The sequence below is a fragment of the Microtus oregoni genome, unplaced genomic scaffold (genome assembly GCF_018167655.1).
Source record: "Microtus oregoni isolate MIOR12 unplaced genomic scaffold, Mior012 000032F_ref0000030, whole genome shotgun sequence".
Classification (NCBI taxonomy): domain Eukaryota; kingdom Metazoa; phylum Chordata; class Mammalia; order Rodentia; family Cricetidae; genus Microtus; species Microtus oregoni.
The window spans coordinates 838939-855277 of record NW_024543091.1 but is presented as its reverse complement, the minus strand read 5'-3'; the positions used below and the strand labels follow the sequence as shown (position 1 = coordinate 855277).

Below are 16339 nucleotides of genomic sequence, written 5' to 3'. Positions count from 1 at the left end.
CCTAGTGCTAGGGATGTAATACACCAATGACCATCTTTTAACATATATTTTATAAATACGTGAAATGATTTGAATATCAAGTACTATTCCCAGGGTAATAAACATAAAACTTACTAGGTGCCTATCAGTGCTTAAGGACAAGATAAAAGTTTTTCCTCTCAAAATATAAGGAAAATCAATATTAAAGTTTTTGAGATTTTAAGTCTTACTTATTTTTAATTCAAAACTATACTCTTAAGGAATTAAAAAGACAATGGGGAAGTTGCTGGAGATGTGACTCAGTGGTTAAGAACACCATCTACTCTTCAAGAGGTCCCGAGTTCAATTCCTAGCACCCACATGGTGACTTACAGTTGCTGATAACTGTGTTCCCATGGGATCCAATGTCTTTCCTGGAGTGCAGACATACATGCAGACGAAATATTCATATACATAAAATACACAAATAAAAGATAATGGAAACACTGGAAGAGTGCTTGGTAGGGATGTACAAGTCGCAGCAAGGAAAGGTGCTTAGAGTACAGTGCTGCAGGAATGCCCCCAGCCCTGCTGTGTTTACCTGCTGGAGTTCCTGCAGCAATGCCCCCGCCCTGCTGTGTTTACCTGCTGGAGTTCCTGCTCTCCTGCAGCAATGCCCCCGCCCTGCTGTGTTTACCTGCTGGAGTTCCTGCTCTCTCTGCTTATGCCTCATTTCCATCTGCTGGATTTTCCTTTCTAAGCCCATGAAATGTTTCATCTCTGGTGTATGGTTTTCTTTGGCTTCTTTCAATTCTTCCAAGAGTTTTGTGATCTAAAATTGAAGTTGGAAGGGAAAAACCACAATCACAAGGAAACAATTATTTTCAAAGAGATAATCTTGAAAATCAAGAATATTTGTATAAAATTTATCAAGTGGCACCTTGGATTCATCTAGAAATTAACAGCTTCCATTCTTATGTCTAAGAAGTAAAGAATCACTCTAGCTGGGCTGACCTCACATTCTAATTGGTTCCAGATGTCCGGACCACCTTCCTCCCATGACTATTTCGGGGTTCAAGTGAGGTGGGTGCTTTCTTTGGCTTCAAGGTGTTAGTAACTGTTTTTAGAATTCGAAGTACGGCTCAGTCATGCAGCACTGAGTGTTCAGTGCACAGAAAGAACTCATTTTATTTGTAATTCTCTGGTGACCCCTATATGACTTAGAATTTTAGTAATTTGCTCCACAGATAAAGGCTGCTGGGCAGAGGAGAATGGAGCAGAGCCAGGGTGGGGAAGGTGGAGGGAAAGATGTCTTTCCTGGTTGACTGCTCTTTGGGACCCCAGGATGCCGAGAGATGAAAGGCACAGTCTCTGCCCTCACGGGTTAGTACTGCAGCATCTGTCTTCTCAGCACAGGGAAAGGGAGCTATTTTTATAGCACTGGCAGCAAAATGGAGGGGTTGGGAGACTTTCATCTTAGACTCAGTGAAGCGACTAACTGCATTTTCTATCATATAGTGAGTCATTCTACCAGAGATCTGATTCCACCAATTGCTGTATCAAAGGCAATAATAATGAAGGTGGATAAAATGAAGATACATTACCACACTCAATCATGTTTTATATAAAATACCCACTATCTAATAGTTACAATGCTACTCTCTGAATCTTACCTGAATTAGTAGGGGAAAGTGAATACAAATGCATATTCAATCAGAGGCAATCAAACTATTTTAAATGAGAAACATCCTGCTGGTATCACAGTCGCCACAGAAACATGCTGTCTTGAGCTGGGGTGGTTTGCAGAAAGCACAGGGAAAGCCTAATTGCTGGGCATGAAGATGAAGATGGTATACACTATGCAATGATTACTAAAAGTTATTTAGGAAAAAAAAACTCAGGCATGGTGACAGAACAAAAAGCTGATGGAGTCATAATCATATACAGAATGGATGGTCAAATATTTTGATTTTTGTAAACTTATTTTTGGAAGTGAGTTCTGAGGAATGAGTCAGGAGTTTCATGTACACTGCTGTATACTAGACCTCTGAACTATATCACCAGTTCCTCATAAAGTTTTCATGGTTGGAAAATGATTTTGTCATTCTAAGTTATTGCTGTCTTGTGTAAACACCCACAGTGCATTCCTGGTCTTTTGAAGCCATCAAGTAAGTGAGAATTCTAACGTGACCAAGGATCTGTAGGGTAGGGAGAACTCCTAAGAGGTCGGTGGCAGGATCCAAAGGCGGACGCCGCTGGCTTGAGTTTTAAAGAAGTCTTAGTGAACAAACTGCAGTGAGTTCGTGCTAAGAACTTTATAGATACCAGCATCTTATTATATTTACGTTTGTTTACTCTGTTATTCCACAAAATGTAAGGGTCACAGAGCAGGACTTGCTGACTACTTTGTCCTCAGTATTTCTAGAACCTAGGGTTTTCTACTACTGATGGGTCCAATGCTAGCATTTCTTTCTGTATGCTGGTCAGTAACAATGGTAAAGTTATTTCATTTTCTTGATATAAATTTCACCTTTATAATGGGAAAAACAGTACCCACTCCTTGGATATGTTTAGAATCAGATACACTAATCCATGTTCTTAGCATTCAGACCAAACTTTCCATACTTGTTTCTACTATTGTCAATCTTGTTAAACAGCTAATGGAGCTATACACCAACAGAAAAATCTATCTCAATAAACATTTTAGGTAAGACTTTTCAATGTTTAAAAATCATATGCATCCACACACAAATAACTGCACCTATACAGTGTTTGCACCCCTGTGTGAACAGGAAAAGACAGAGCAGAATAAATTTGGGGTAGTGGGACTACAGCTGATTTTACAGCTTCTAGTTTCTAACATCTAACACTAGTATAAAATAATATGCTGACCACTAAATCCATGCTCAGAAGGTATTTAATAGTATCAATAGAAGACTCAGTTATCTTAATAGTTAATAGTTATTTTAATAAAGAGGGATTTCATGCAGATTGTATCAGCAGAGGTGGAGTAACAAATGCTTGTAAGCCATCATGTGGGTGCTGGGATTTGAACTCAGGTCTGGAAGAGCAGCCAATGCTCTTAACTACAGTCCCTCAGTCCCTGTATGCTGATTTTTGAGTCCTGAAATTTTTCTGAATTCTTTTAAATCACTTAACTACTTTTTTAAAAATGGAGAATTTAGAGTTTTCAACATATAATGCCCCCAAATTTGCAAATATAAATAATTTACCTTCTTCCTTTTCAATGTGGATGCCTTCTGTTTCTTTTGCCAGGATCATAGTACTAAACAAGAGTAGTAGTGACAGTGGCTATGTTTGTTTGTTTGTTTGTTTCTTTTGCTTTGTTGTTCTAGACCTTAAGGGTAATCCTTTTGTTCTGTGGGGTATTTGATGACGTTTACTGTTTTGAATCAAGTCTAACCATTTTTGCATCTCTGGTAGAAGTTTCAGCTGATCACTGAATGAGCACTGTGATGCGCTCTTGAATTCAGTTTGTCAGCATTTTGTTGAGAATCTGCATTCAGTGCAGATACAGGTCTACAGTTTCATAGTTTGTTTTTGTTTGGTATCAGGGTAATGGTGGCCTCTAACAAGTTTAGCAGAGTTCTTTTCATTTCAGTTTCTTGGATTATTCTAAAAAGAACTGGAATAATTTTCTTTATAAAGCTTTTGTAGAAATCTGGGTCACTGAGTTCTGATTTTAGACAGTAGACTAAATTACTGCTCCAGTTGTATTACCATTTGTTCTACTTATATGTCATACTTCTTGATTCAATTTTGCTAAGTGTGTATGTGGGATTTTATCCATTTCTTTTGGGTTTACCAGTTTCTCATATAATTATGCATAACCATCTCTTATGATCCTTTATTACTGAAGTCAGATCAGTAAAAATGTCTACCTTTTGGTCTGTGGCTATTATTTTTCGTGATTAGTCTAATTAAAGGTTTGTCAATTTTGTGTCTTGCCAAGCAAGCACTTCTGAATCTTTTGTCTTGGTCTTGCTTCTCTTTCAAGCTCAGTGCTCTGGCTGTGCCGCGGACTCTGATCTTCCGGCTTGGGTTTGCATGCTGTCTTCTGATGTGAACATCTGCTGTTACAAATGCTCTGCTCAGTGCTGCTGCGGCTGCAGACTTTCATGTTGTCCTTTCGCTTTCCTGTTCAAGACTGAGTTTTTGATTTCTGTTTTAACTTTTTCACTTTGCAATGTGTCATTTGGGAGAAGGTTGTTCATTTCCTACATACTGCGTATTTCCCGTTATTCTTTTTGTTGACATACTGTTTAATCCTGTCTGTTGTCTAAGGATATACAGTAAGATTATAGTTATTGAAAATATTGAGATTTGACTTGGGGCCTAATGCATGATCTATCTTGGAGAATGTTCTTTCTGTTGTTGGATGAGATGACTTTGCTCCTCGGTGTTTCAGTTCATGTTTCTTTGCTGGTCTTCTGCTTACATGACGTGTCAGTATAGGAGTCTGTCCCTTTTGGAGCTGATACTATTTGCTTTATGTATTCCAGTGGTACTGTGCTGAGTACCTAAGCCTTTACAACTGGTAAACCAGGCTGCTCTATCACCATGCAATGACCGCTTGGTCTCTCTTTAGTTATTGACTTAAAGTTCTTTATGATAAAGCACAGCTAGTCTTGTTTGCGTCTAGTTTTCATTTGTATATCACTTCCAAGTTCTTCATTTTACATTTGTGTGTGTGCATCTTTTATTAGTAAAATAAGTGCTTTGTTGGCAGCACATGAGTGCTACTCCCCCACCCCACAAAAGCCCATTTTGTCAGTCTGTGTCTTTTGATTAATGAATCTATTCCATTTACGTAAAGTGAAGATTATTAATTACAGGTATCAACTTCCTCCTGTCATTTTGTTAAATGCTTTGTGTATTCTGTTCCTTTCTACCTCTAATTATTTACCTTAGTGGTTTAATCTGATTCTCTTTTAGGTATGTTTTCCTGATAAGTTTTATAAGTACTATGATTATTATTCTTTTTAGTGTAGAATATTAAGCATTTCTTGTAGGCCTGTTCTGGTGGTGATGAATCCCTTCAAGTTTCTGCTTATCTAAGAAAAATGTTTTTTTTTCTATTCTAAAGAAAGCTTTGCTGAGTATAGATTTTTTTTCCAGCAATTTGAATATATCATTCTATTCTCTTTCTGTCTATAAGAGTTTATCAGAAATATGGACTCTATCTACTAGGCCTTATTTTAAATATAACTTGAAGCTTTCCTCTTGGAGAATTCAGAATTTTAGCATTTCCTGTTTTGCACTTTTAGTACATGACTGTAATATGGCCCAGTGAAGGTCTCTGTTATTGAATCTAGCTGGGGTCCTCTGAACTTCTGGTATTGGAATGTCCATTTTCTTGGAAGATTTGGGATACAGTTGAATATTTTGTCAAATAAATTTTTAATGCCTTTGTCTTTTTCTTCTACAACTCCCACCATGCAAACATTGGCTCACTTTGTGGTGCCCCACTAGCTTCACAGACTTCCCCCTTTCATTTATAATAGCTACTTCTTTGGTAAAATTTTCATTCACATTTGGAATTGTTCTTATTTTTTTGTTCTGATTTCTTATATTCTTTTGCATGAATTTCCTTAGGATCATTAGTTTGACTTTTTTTTCAGGCATTTCATAAGTTTCCCTCAAATGGGGTACTGGAGAATTATGTTTCTTTAGGTATACTATTTCATGCCTCTTATACTCTGCCATTGATGCTTCTATACCCATTGTGGTTGTTTCTCCCAGTTTTGGGGTATAGATTTTATAAGGAAGTTCTTTTTTTCTCCAGTCAGATGCGATATAAAGTGTCAGTAGGGGTAGTTGCCTTAGTTGCTGTTGTAGATGAGCTTAAAGACCTCAGCCCATGTGCTACCCATGTTTAGGGTGGGAGTTATGCTTCTCTGAAAACATCTCCCCAGATAGGCAGTGTGCCTCCAAATCCAGTCAGCTCACACTGAAGATCAGCCATCAGATTCAGGCACTGAGGGATGAACGTAAGTGATGCTGAGGTTACTGCACTAGTAACACAGAACTGAGGTGATGTGATACAAAGGGAACTTTCCTTAGGTCTCGTGGGGCAATGACAAAGTTTTGAGGCTTGTGGTACTGGCAGCTGCTGGACCTGGATGGATATTCCCCAGGTCTGAAGTGACACATGAGCCCAGCGCTGGGGTGTTTGGCACTCTGAGTTATGGAGGAACTGTTTCTGAGTTCTGTGGATGGGCATTTGTTGAGGGATTGTGGCTGTGTTGTTTATGGTCCTGGAGCTGCACAACATGGAAGGGGATGTTCTCAGGTCACATGGAGAAAAGTGCTGGTGGAGCTGGCGCTTGTGTTGGCAGTCACATTCCTAAGTTATGGGACCCGGATGGGAACGCTGTCAGGTCTAGAGGAACAGGCAGGAGTGGACACTTAGCTTTCCCATCAGCAGCTGTGGGGTGAGTGCTGGTGGTGCTGCGGTGAACAGCTACATTCTTGCAATTAGATGACATGGATGGAAACGCCCCTGGGTGTGAGGGGACATAGTGAGGTGACAGTGAACTTTTTGTACCACCAGCTCCACTGGTGGGCGGGAGTTATTAGGGAGATCTTTCTTAGTTCTGGTAACAGGTGGTAGACTTTGGTGGTAGCATTCCTGGAGCCATGAGACACAGCTGCAATCTTCCTCAGTTCCTCAGGGTCAGGCAAAGGTGCTGTCAAGGGTTTCTAAATTATCAGTAGCAATCCCAAGGCTTTGGGGCCATGGGTTATGGGATAGAGCTTTTCCTGTTCCCATGGGGCAAGGCAAAGGCAGCCTTTGTCATGGATCTGCAGGACACGGAGAAGCCACAGCTGCAGACACCAGGATCCATCTGTTGTTTAGACACCTAGGGTGTTATCTAGCAGTGGCTGATGTGTAACAGGTTAGCCTCTTGAGTTGCAGGGGTCCCGACTGGGAGCAGAACAGTTATTCTTAGATTAGCCAGCTACCCAAAACACACGGAGTACCTGTGAAGACCAGGGGCATCTTCTCTAGTGAGGACAGACAGTCTGCAGCTATCACGGAAGTCACTGGTGTTTTCCCATCTATCTCTTCTATCAACTCCCCCCCTCCACGGCCAGGAAACAAGGCTTGCACCTGTACTTTTCTTTGTTCTCTAAGTTGCCTTCCAACTCCCATGCAGTTTAGGGAGTGCCCACTTCCCAGTCTAGACTAATCTCTCTTCTTGAAACACAAAGTTCCCCTTTGTCAAATGATTCTTTGGTGGCCACTTTGCAGGTAGAGTGTCCCCATTAGTCATCCTGAAATCTAAATGTTAAGAGATGGGATCTAGTGAGAAGTCTTTAGGTTACTGGGCGGTGATGCCTTGGCAGGGGACTGGGTGATTCTGGGCCCTTCCTTTCTTTCTGATGTTCCTAGTCACAAGGTAAGTAGCTCTGCCCTGACATATGATCCCCCATGATGTGTGGACTTCATCCTGCTCTAGGCATCTGGGCCAACTACTCCTGGATGAGACTTCAATACTAACTTTTCTCCTTCTTAGCCAGCTGTCTCAGGTATTGCGACAGTGACAGAAAGCAAATGACACAGTTAAGGATTTACATACAGATCTTACCATAACCCCCACCATATCCCACTGCCTGCTCAGGAAGTCACAACTGCCTCCAGAATATCTAATTTAAGTTACAGTAAGCACAACAAGATTTATCTTTTTTTTTTTTTTTTTTTTTTTTTAAATCATGGGCCTTAAGAGTCCCCAGGCTCAAGTCAGATGCTGGCCTTAACTGATTTCTTTTTCCTTTTGTTCTTTTAATCAGACAGGGTTTCAAATGTAGTACAGGCTAGCTTGGAGTTTGTGCAGCTCAGACGGAGAATCCCAAGTACTGGGGTTACACTCATGCCATCATTACACCCAGTGTGGCTTCTATGAGGGATTGCAAGCACACATCACCATGCTTAGCTTGGTTTCTATGAAGTGACTATAGACTTTTTCTCAATGATGACATTTGTAATCGGCCCTGCATCTGTCTTTAGGAAGTCTGGATAGAGATTCAAATCCTTTCTCTACAACTACAGGGTGCAAGGAAAGTAACTACTGAAAATTTGTAATGACTCCTAACTCGTGAAAAATGAACCGTTTTTTGAAGGGTATCATAAATCCCAAGATAGAAGCTAATATGTGCCTAAGTTTGCAAAGACTGGTTGGCAACATAGCAGAGGTTGACTAAAAAATCTGCACCCTTTGCAGCAGGTGTGACCTTAAAGAGTTGTATGATTTAGAACATTTTAAATAAAAAGGTTTGGACAAACATGCAATCTACAGAAAAGTCCTTCCCAGCATCAGCACAGTAAGTGAGAGAAGTAAATTCCCGAGGACACTGAGGGTATTTGCTTTAACTAAATTTTGAAAACTTCCAAGTCACAGCTGATGGTCCTTATAAAAATGCATAAACAAAAGATCTAACAGAACTCACCACTGTTAGTGCACCTTCATTTGTGGCTATACAAAGTGACAGGGAACTAGAACATAAAGTAAAATAGACCAATCAGCTGCTTTCAGATGCTGGGTAACAGCTCACTGGACTGTGACTCCTGAGAACAGGGCTCTGTCACTGCCCAGTTAATCATGGCAACAGTTCAGCTTCAGAAAAACAGACTACTAGTTCCTGGAGGTCAGAAGTGGGAAGAGTTTTCCCTTCTAATTGAGATGGGATGCCCCAGGAGCAGCCAGCGTCCATCAGTGGTAGGACTATATCAGCCGCGCTACTGCAGCTCCTGAAAATGAACCCCACATTAAGCAGCAGGTACCCAGACTATGCGCTCATCTCTATTTGGCAGATAGTGGCTCACACAGTCGCAAAGGGACAAGGCTTCGACACACACTGCAGTTGTTTGGCTTCCAGTGCGTCCTCCCAAGCTAGGACTGAAGTTGTCACTGGAGGAGCGAGTGAGTTATTCTGGAAAGAGGCTGTTAGAGAAGCAAGCTTGGCTCTTTCCTACCTCTCTACCCTCTACCATGGGATGATGCAGTATAAAGGCCCTCATCAGATACAGGCATAATGTTCTTGAATGTTTGAATTAACAATGGTTTTTGATTAATTATCAAATCTAAGGTTTGCTTTTAACAAGACTATAACTTGGGTTAACATGGACCTTGATTAAGGCTAAAAAGGTTCTGTGTGCATCTTGAGTGCTGGAATGAAAGCTAGCTCGCATGCGCGCATGCACACGCACACACACACACACACACACACACGCACGCACACACACCTTCCTAGAATCAATGGGATGGATCTTAGGCTGATGAGCAGCGGTGGTTTTCTGGAGGAGCCTGTGTCTGATGATCTTGCTGCTGGTGACACAGCATGTCTATTTCTTTGACATGTTTTTCAGTAGATGATAACTGTGACACAGCAAACAGGAAAAGCTTCCTATGAGTCCTTTTCTGTCTAAGGCAGGATACAGTCCTTTACTGGCAATAGTTTAGCTCCTATCAGCACAGCGAAGAAGACATCAGATGAATCTAAAATCAAATCTCACTCTGAAAGTTTTCTCCCATTTATTCCTTCCCACGGTTCCACCTTTGGAACTCTGGCTTTCCAGTGTCCTACTGGGTCCACACAGGTTTCCTCTTCTTTGCTGAAGGCAGAGCTCCAAGTCACTGCATCGTCACTTTCTACTGAGTTTTCTCCTGCTTGGTGAGCACTGTGAGTGCCAATCAACTCGTCTGCTTTCTTCAAGTCTAATTAATCTGTGGCTCATTACAGGAGACTGTCCCAACTGAGAACTCAGAGCTGAGTAGCATCATTTTCTTTGAAACATCAGTTTCTAGAGACTTAGACAGGGCTCTCCGGAAAACCCTTCCCGGAACCTAGGGATGGGATCCTAGGGAAACTGGCAGCAGCCAGTATAACAGAATTCTCACTAAAGCAAGTTTCCCCACATCTGTCTCCTTCTCTCTGGCTTTCACTCTGTAGCTTGGGCTGGCCTCAAACTCATGCCTCAGTCTACAGGATGCTAAGATCATAGGCATGAGCCACATGACTTGCTTCCCACAAGAGAGAGAGAGAGGAAGGTTCATCTTTCCCTGGCCCTTCCTTTACAAATTCCAAATATCAGCAGGAAACAAACTCAGCTCTTGATAAGTGTCTTTCACAGATTTAGTTGCCTGTGGTTATCAGCTGTGGACCTTGAGACTCCCAGAGAGGCCACTGTGCTCACTGTCTTTCTGCCATGTGCTGGAAGAGACTCACAAGTAGAGCACATCCCGGGTCTCGTAAGTCTTACTGTTCAAGCCAGGATAAAGGACTGTGGGGTTAACACTTTTTACAAATGGACACATTCCTCCCTCTTTTCTCTGTCCTGACAGCTTGGCTTTTGTGACTAGTGAGAACACTAGTTTCTGCTAGCTAGAGGGGTATAAATGTTAGCTTGTGCCAAGCACTTTACTAGAGGGACTGGGGTTAGACCACCAAGTAGCATCCCCTCTAGTTGCTGGCTTTGGGTCCATCAGGGGCCTTGACTTCTCTTTGTTGGATGGTGCTGCCAACCAGGAATAGCTGTAACTTCATCTACAGATCTGATCTGACTGGAGTGGCCTACATTCCACAGTAACTTGAAACAATGTCTCCATTAATACCATTCTCACCAACAGTGTAGTATGTTACTGCCCAGATGTCTGTAATGTCTCAGCCATTTTGGGAGGGGACTTTGCATCTTGGGCAGTTATGCCCAGGAAGCCTGTACTAAACACAAATTACAAGACTTACCAGTTAGAGAGATATGAAGGCTGATTGTAAAACAGATTTCTAGACTGATACATTAAGTTACTACTAATTTTTCTATATGTGACAGACTTCTAGGTTATGTTAGTGTGTGCATCTGTTTGAAAAAAATCTATACATAAATATTAACATAATTGAAATCCCTAAGAAAAACTTATTTAGTCCAATATTTTGGTTATTTCTTACATTCTTACCTGGTTCTGTAGGATTTCTTCTCGAACCTGAGAAACTGCAAGGGATTCTTGTTTACCTTGTAGCTCAGTAACTTGACTTTGGAAATGTTTTATAAGTACCTAGGGAAATAGGACAAGTAGGGTTAGTCTACAGCTACACATCTCTGGATGTGTCCAACCTTGTCTTGTCCTGGATGCTGAGCAGGGTTGGGCCTGGTGAGGACTTGGGTGGGAGATGAATTTGGTTAACAAGGCTCCCCCTTGAATATTATGTAGATAATATAACCCAACACTGAAAAAAGCCTTTAGACGTAAACCTCTGCAAAGTCTAAGTTTGGAAATGGGCAGTATTATCTTTATACTTCGTGATTAAGAAGGATGTTAGGTTATTAAATAAAGATAACAGTTATAATCTCTGAACTAAAAATGCCACACCATAATTTTAGACAAAGGAACGGAAACCATGAACAGATTTCCATTTGATATTCCAAGGACGTGTGGAATGCCTGGCTCTCTTCTCTGCAACACCTTCACTGTTCTACAGAGCTGGCGGCAATGACTGCCATGGAAATCTATTACATTTATCATCTGGGGAAAACATTATCTGCGTTACTATGGTTTTAGAAGAACACTGCCCTCTCACTGTCCCAGATTATCCCTGCAAATCACGTGGTGCAATGTCAGCTGCCTTCTGACACTGGCAAGGATCTGCAGGACTAGGTCAGGCGATAACCTGAAGAATACTTTAGAAAAGCATTTAAGATACGTCTGACTATAGTATAGGAACTGTACTGAGTTCCTGACATCTCATCCCCCATGTTTCAACATGTACCTCTTTGTAATAGGGCATTTCTCAAAAGGTATAACATTTTTACATCTGATAATTTACAATGATTTAAAAATATTTAATAACCCACCCCTCTTTAAATTTCCCCAACTAAGGCTTTGTCTGTAATTCTACTGGTAATATATTACAGGAGGGAGATGGTAGTAGCTTTTGAAGCCTCCCCTTAAGCTAGTCTTATCAAAGTAAAAACCTCCAGGAAGGATGAGGAGCAAAATAAACACTCAGCTTCATTTAGCACAGCTTATGTTTCCCATTTTTAGCAAAAGTTATTTTCATCCTAACAGTACAGAAAATGGCCACAGGGGAGTTATTTTCAGATAGTCTGAGTAGATGTACCTGTTACCCAAGAGGGAAGCCACTGATTGAAGCAAATGTTCATGGGTTGTCAGCACTGCCCGTCACAGCTGTTGGAAGGCTGTGTTTCCCATGGCTGGAGCTGTGTGTCTCTGTTCACTACTTTAGCCCTAGTGCCTCACCATCTGGAGCCTTCAGCTGCTCCACAATGAAAAGTAACGAGCAAGAAGAATGCATGAGGATAAGTTGTGGTGGAGGGAGGGAGGTCAACATACGCAAGTTCAAGTGGTAAGGTCCACTCAGCTAGACACAGACAGCTGTCTGTGACAGTCTATGTAGAGGAAGAGCTGAGAAGTGTAGGGACAGGTCTGTAGAAACACTTTTTTATAGTACATAATTTTAAGGTAAATGTTAAAAATATGGTAATGATAATCCTCTCTATATTATAAAAATTAAGTCAATAATTATTTTCCATTTATATCACCAACCTGGAAAAAATGAAGTTAAAACATTTCCAAATTAACTCCTGTTCTATCAATAGTCTTAAAAATACATTAGTGATGTTTTAGAAGGACCAGCTACCTCTTGAGTTGTGATTTTGCGAGTCAGTTCAGCTACTTTGGAAGAGGAATTTTCTACTGCATTCTGGCAAAGGAGTTTCTCTATTTCCCTCTGATGAGCCGCCTTGAGGGACGCGATGTGTGCTGCAGTGTCTTCCTTGACCCTGTGGGAGAAACACAAGAGAACATGTGAAGTGACTCTCACACCTCTAACTCAGGAGGCCCAGACAGGAGTCAAGACCTGGAAACGAACGCAGCAGAGGGCAGCTACTCCTGGCTGCATGTCCGGTGTGCTCAGCAGCATGTGGTGAGCTCCTCCAGTCACTCACAGGCTAGCATGTCCCAGGCTTTGTAAGAGTACTGCAAAGGGTACAGATCTGCAAACTGTCTAGCCTGAGATCAAGTCAAGCACAAATAGAGTTTAAAATGTGGGCCTTTCACTCTCCTCTATCTGAAGCTGTATTCTCCAAGGGACTCGGACACTTCAATGCACCTCCCTGGATTTCAAGCAAATGTTTAGTCACTGTTTTTTAAGGTATACTCAGATTGCTCACTTGGGTTCTTGTTTGGATAGCCACAGTCCATAAAATCTTCAATGGTTTTTATTGGCAGCTCATCAATATTTGGGCATGCAAATGATTACTGGGATAGTTGCATGTTATGAGAATACAATAATTTTATGGTAATTCTCAGAATTATTTGCTTCATTTGGAAGGGACATGTGACAGTAAAGAACAGCCTCAATCTGGGACAAGGAAAACTCTTAACATGAGAGAAATAGACTAACAACACTAGCAAAAACTTAAAGAAAAATTTCCTGCAAGAAACCTGAAACTACAAACCTGAATTTTAAGTTGTTTCTAGGAAAGATAACAACTAGATTCAGTACTGGAGAAACCAATTTCAATATGGTGCTGCCATGATGGTTTAATTGCCAGCACTGCTGTCAATCAAAAAATAAAACAAGCATTGTGGGTGCTACTGCCATGCTCATCCTGTTGAGTGAAATCAGGTAATTGCAGGCAAGGGCATGCAAAAGCAGTGCGATCTTCTCTCTCTTCTTTGGGAGCTACAAGGCTGGTGATGATTAATGCTTATGTAGGCGTTGTGGGTGGAAGCAAGCAATTTTCTGAGATGGGCCAAGAAATTTTTTGTGAAAGAAGCAGAACTTCAAGCACAACTGAGCAAGAAGCACAAAGAAACATGGCAGTTAGGCACAGAGATTAATATGAGAGTAGCCACAGAATTTGAAAAGAGAGGCAGAGAACTTTAGTATTGATAGTTAAGGAAGTTGGTAGTTACTAAAAGACATAATGATCCAATGACAATGAGAACATTTAAATACACACACACACCAAGATGACTGGGAGAGAAAGAAATGAAGAATGACAGGGTGGGAAGTATGATGTCCTGTTAGGTACAGAAAGGAGGGGGGTACGGGTGGGAACAGTGATAGGCAGTGTCCTATAGACAATGAACTCAAGCAATAAAGGAGATAAAACTGACTGGCAGTTGGAATTAACAGTTAGCAATCATGGGTAGGAATGGGAGCCTCGGGGGGAGGGAGAACTAATTTATGAGTAAAGAGAGGAAACTTGCCAGTCACCCCAAAAACATGGCTTGGGTTGGCATGGAGGTTTCAGTTGATCAGAATCTGATGCTTCATCAAGTAGAGGATCCTACACTGAAAATCCTTTATCTTCACACATTCCACTACGTACACATAATATAATAAATACTATTTTTTAAGACCAGTCACATGTAACTTGCTATGTAGCCAAGAATGACCTTTATTTATGATCCTCCAGCTTTTACCAAGTGTTTGAGTGTTAGGAGGACGTGGATGCTCCTCACACACCGTTTCTGTGGTTTTGGGGATCAAACACAGGATTCCATGTACACTAGGCAAGCATTCTAGCAGTCGATCAACTATAGTTTCTTAAAATGTATGAATGCGTTTCAAAGTCAAGATATTATAGAGAAAATATGCCTTATAATTAAACTGTGTTCCCATATATTTATGAAGTTTGACCTTTTACCTTTTCATGGAGTTCTCAAATTGCTGTTCTGCTGCTTCAGAGTCCGTCTTCAGCCTACTTCTCTCCAGAATCAACCCCTCTACTTCTTTCTTCAACCTGTAGTTTTCCTGTAAAACCTCTGAAACATGGGAGTCGGTAAAGGTGTGTGGGTGGTACAGTTTGGCATCTGGGGTTCCAGGGAAGGAATGTGCATTCCCTCGATCTGGGTGCAAAGCCTCTTTCTTCAGCCGTTTGGCAGACATTTCCTCTCTGCTCCTGGGGCTCTGCCTAGACAGCATCATTCTTCTCTCCTTCTGGAGCCTCTCCACAGTTTTTGAAAGGTCTTGGATCTCTCTCCCCTTTGCTGCCAGTTCTTCATTGAGTCTTGCCAGTTTTGCTTTAGCATGTGCCTGCTCTACCTGGAATTCTATAGACTGGAGGTCCTGATCCTCTTTGCCATTCTTCTTGTGTTCTAACTCAGCATTTTGATGTTTAAGAACATCAATTTCGTCTTCTAGCTTTTTTACAGTGACTTGATGGGCTTCCTTTATTTCCCCAAGTTCTGTCTCAAGTGCCTTCAGCCTGGATGAACTGTTGTGCTGGTTCTGCGGAGCTTCCTTTAGTCTGTGTGAAAGCAGCTGCTCCTGCTCCTCCAGCCGCTGTTCATACTGGATCTGAGGAGAGAATTCAAGTCCTATCAAAACCCTGTTAAACATGCCATTACTTATCGAAACTGTGCATTTTGTTGTGTCCACATGAGTCCTCTGTCCAAACACTCATATACTCTTATGTCTTCAGCTTTCTTTGCAAATCAGATGTATTGATTTTAGTCTCTGAAAGGTGTAACTATATCATTTAAACATTGATTCAGTAGGTAACATGTGCTGACTCAGCCCTCAGGTGTTAAAATTTAAGTTTAAGAGCTGGGTGCCACATGCCTGCAACCCCCGAGGCAGGAGGGTCAAGAGTTTAAGATCTGCTGGGGCTACACAGTGAGCTCAAGGGCAGCCTGATATATATGAGGCTCTGTCTCAAAAAGAAAATAGTTGAGGCTTAATAAAATAATAGTATTGATACTTTATACTGTTAAACTAATTAAATTAATGTTAGCCTATAATTTTGCTTCTCCATGCAAGCTGTTATACCCTGAGGATAAACATGCAAAGCAACTGGAGGTACTGAAGTACATTGAGAAACAGTACATTTTCTATTTGTGCTGGTTTTTAAAAAGAGGGTCTTGCTGGCCTTGAACTTGTGATCCATCCTCTTGCTTCCAACTCTAGAGAACAGTACATTTTCAAAACAGGGAGTGCAACAGCTTAGAATTTTTATATTGGACCTTTAGTGCAAAATGAAATATACAGAATAAAGAGTTTGTTCTATTTGGAGTCAGGTACCAATGTTTGCTCATTTATGAGCATTTACTGAGCTACAACCAAGTATTGTGCTTGGTTCTAATGATCTTTAGCTGTGTTTTCAAATAGATAACGGTCTAGAGGAGGAGAGCAACACGGCAGCCGCCATGTTTTAGGACACTTGTAGTGAAGACACATAGTACAGGGGCTGAGGCAGTGCTGATGCCTGGAGACCCAAGGAAGTTGGGAAGATTGCACTGAGACATCACATTTACATTTCATCTTCAAGGCTGAGTAAAAAAACAGGGTAAGTAGAACCAGAAAGACAAAGATCATATGTACTCACTCGTAA

General features: G+C 41.2%; 1 protein-coding gene across 3 annotated transcripts in view; it reads right to left on the bottom strand.

Annotated features, from left to right (window-relative positions):
• The window catches only part of Cep162 (centrosomal protein 162), a 76251-nt gene that overhangs the window by 3162 nt on the left and 56750 nt on the right, over positions 1–16339 (bottom strand). For all 3 annotated transcript variants that reach the window (XM_041679853.1, XM_041679854.1, XM_041679855.1), the window contains 4 exons: positions 14654–15306; positions 12637–12778; positions 10935–11033; positions 656–790 (listed from right to left, as the gene is read on the bottom strand). In XM_041679853.1, the coding sequence (XP_041535787.1) occupies positions 656–790; positions 10935–11033; positions 12637–12778; positions 14654–15306 (1029 nt within the window). The remainder of the gene's footprint in view (positions 1–655; positions 791–10934; positions 11034–12636; positions 12779–14653; positions 15307–16339) is intronic.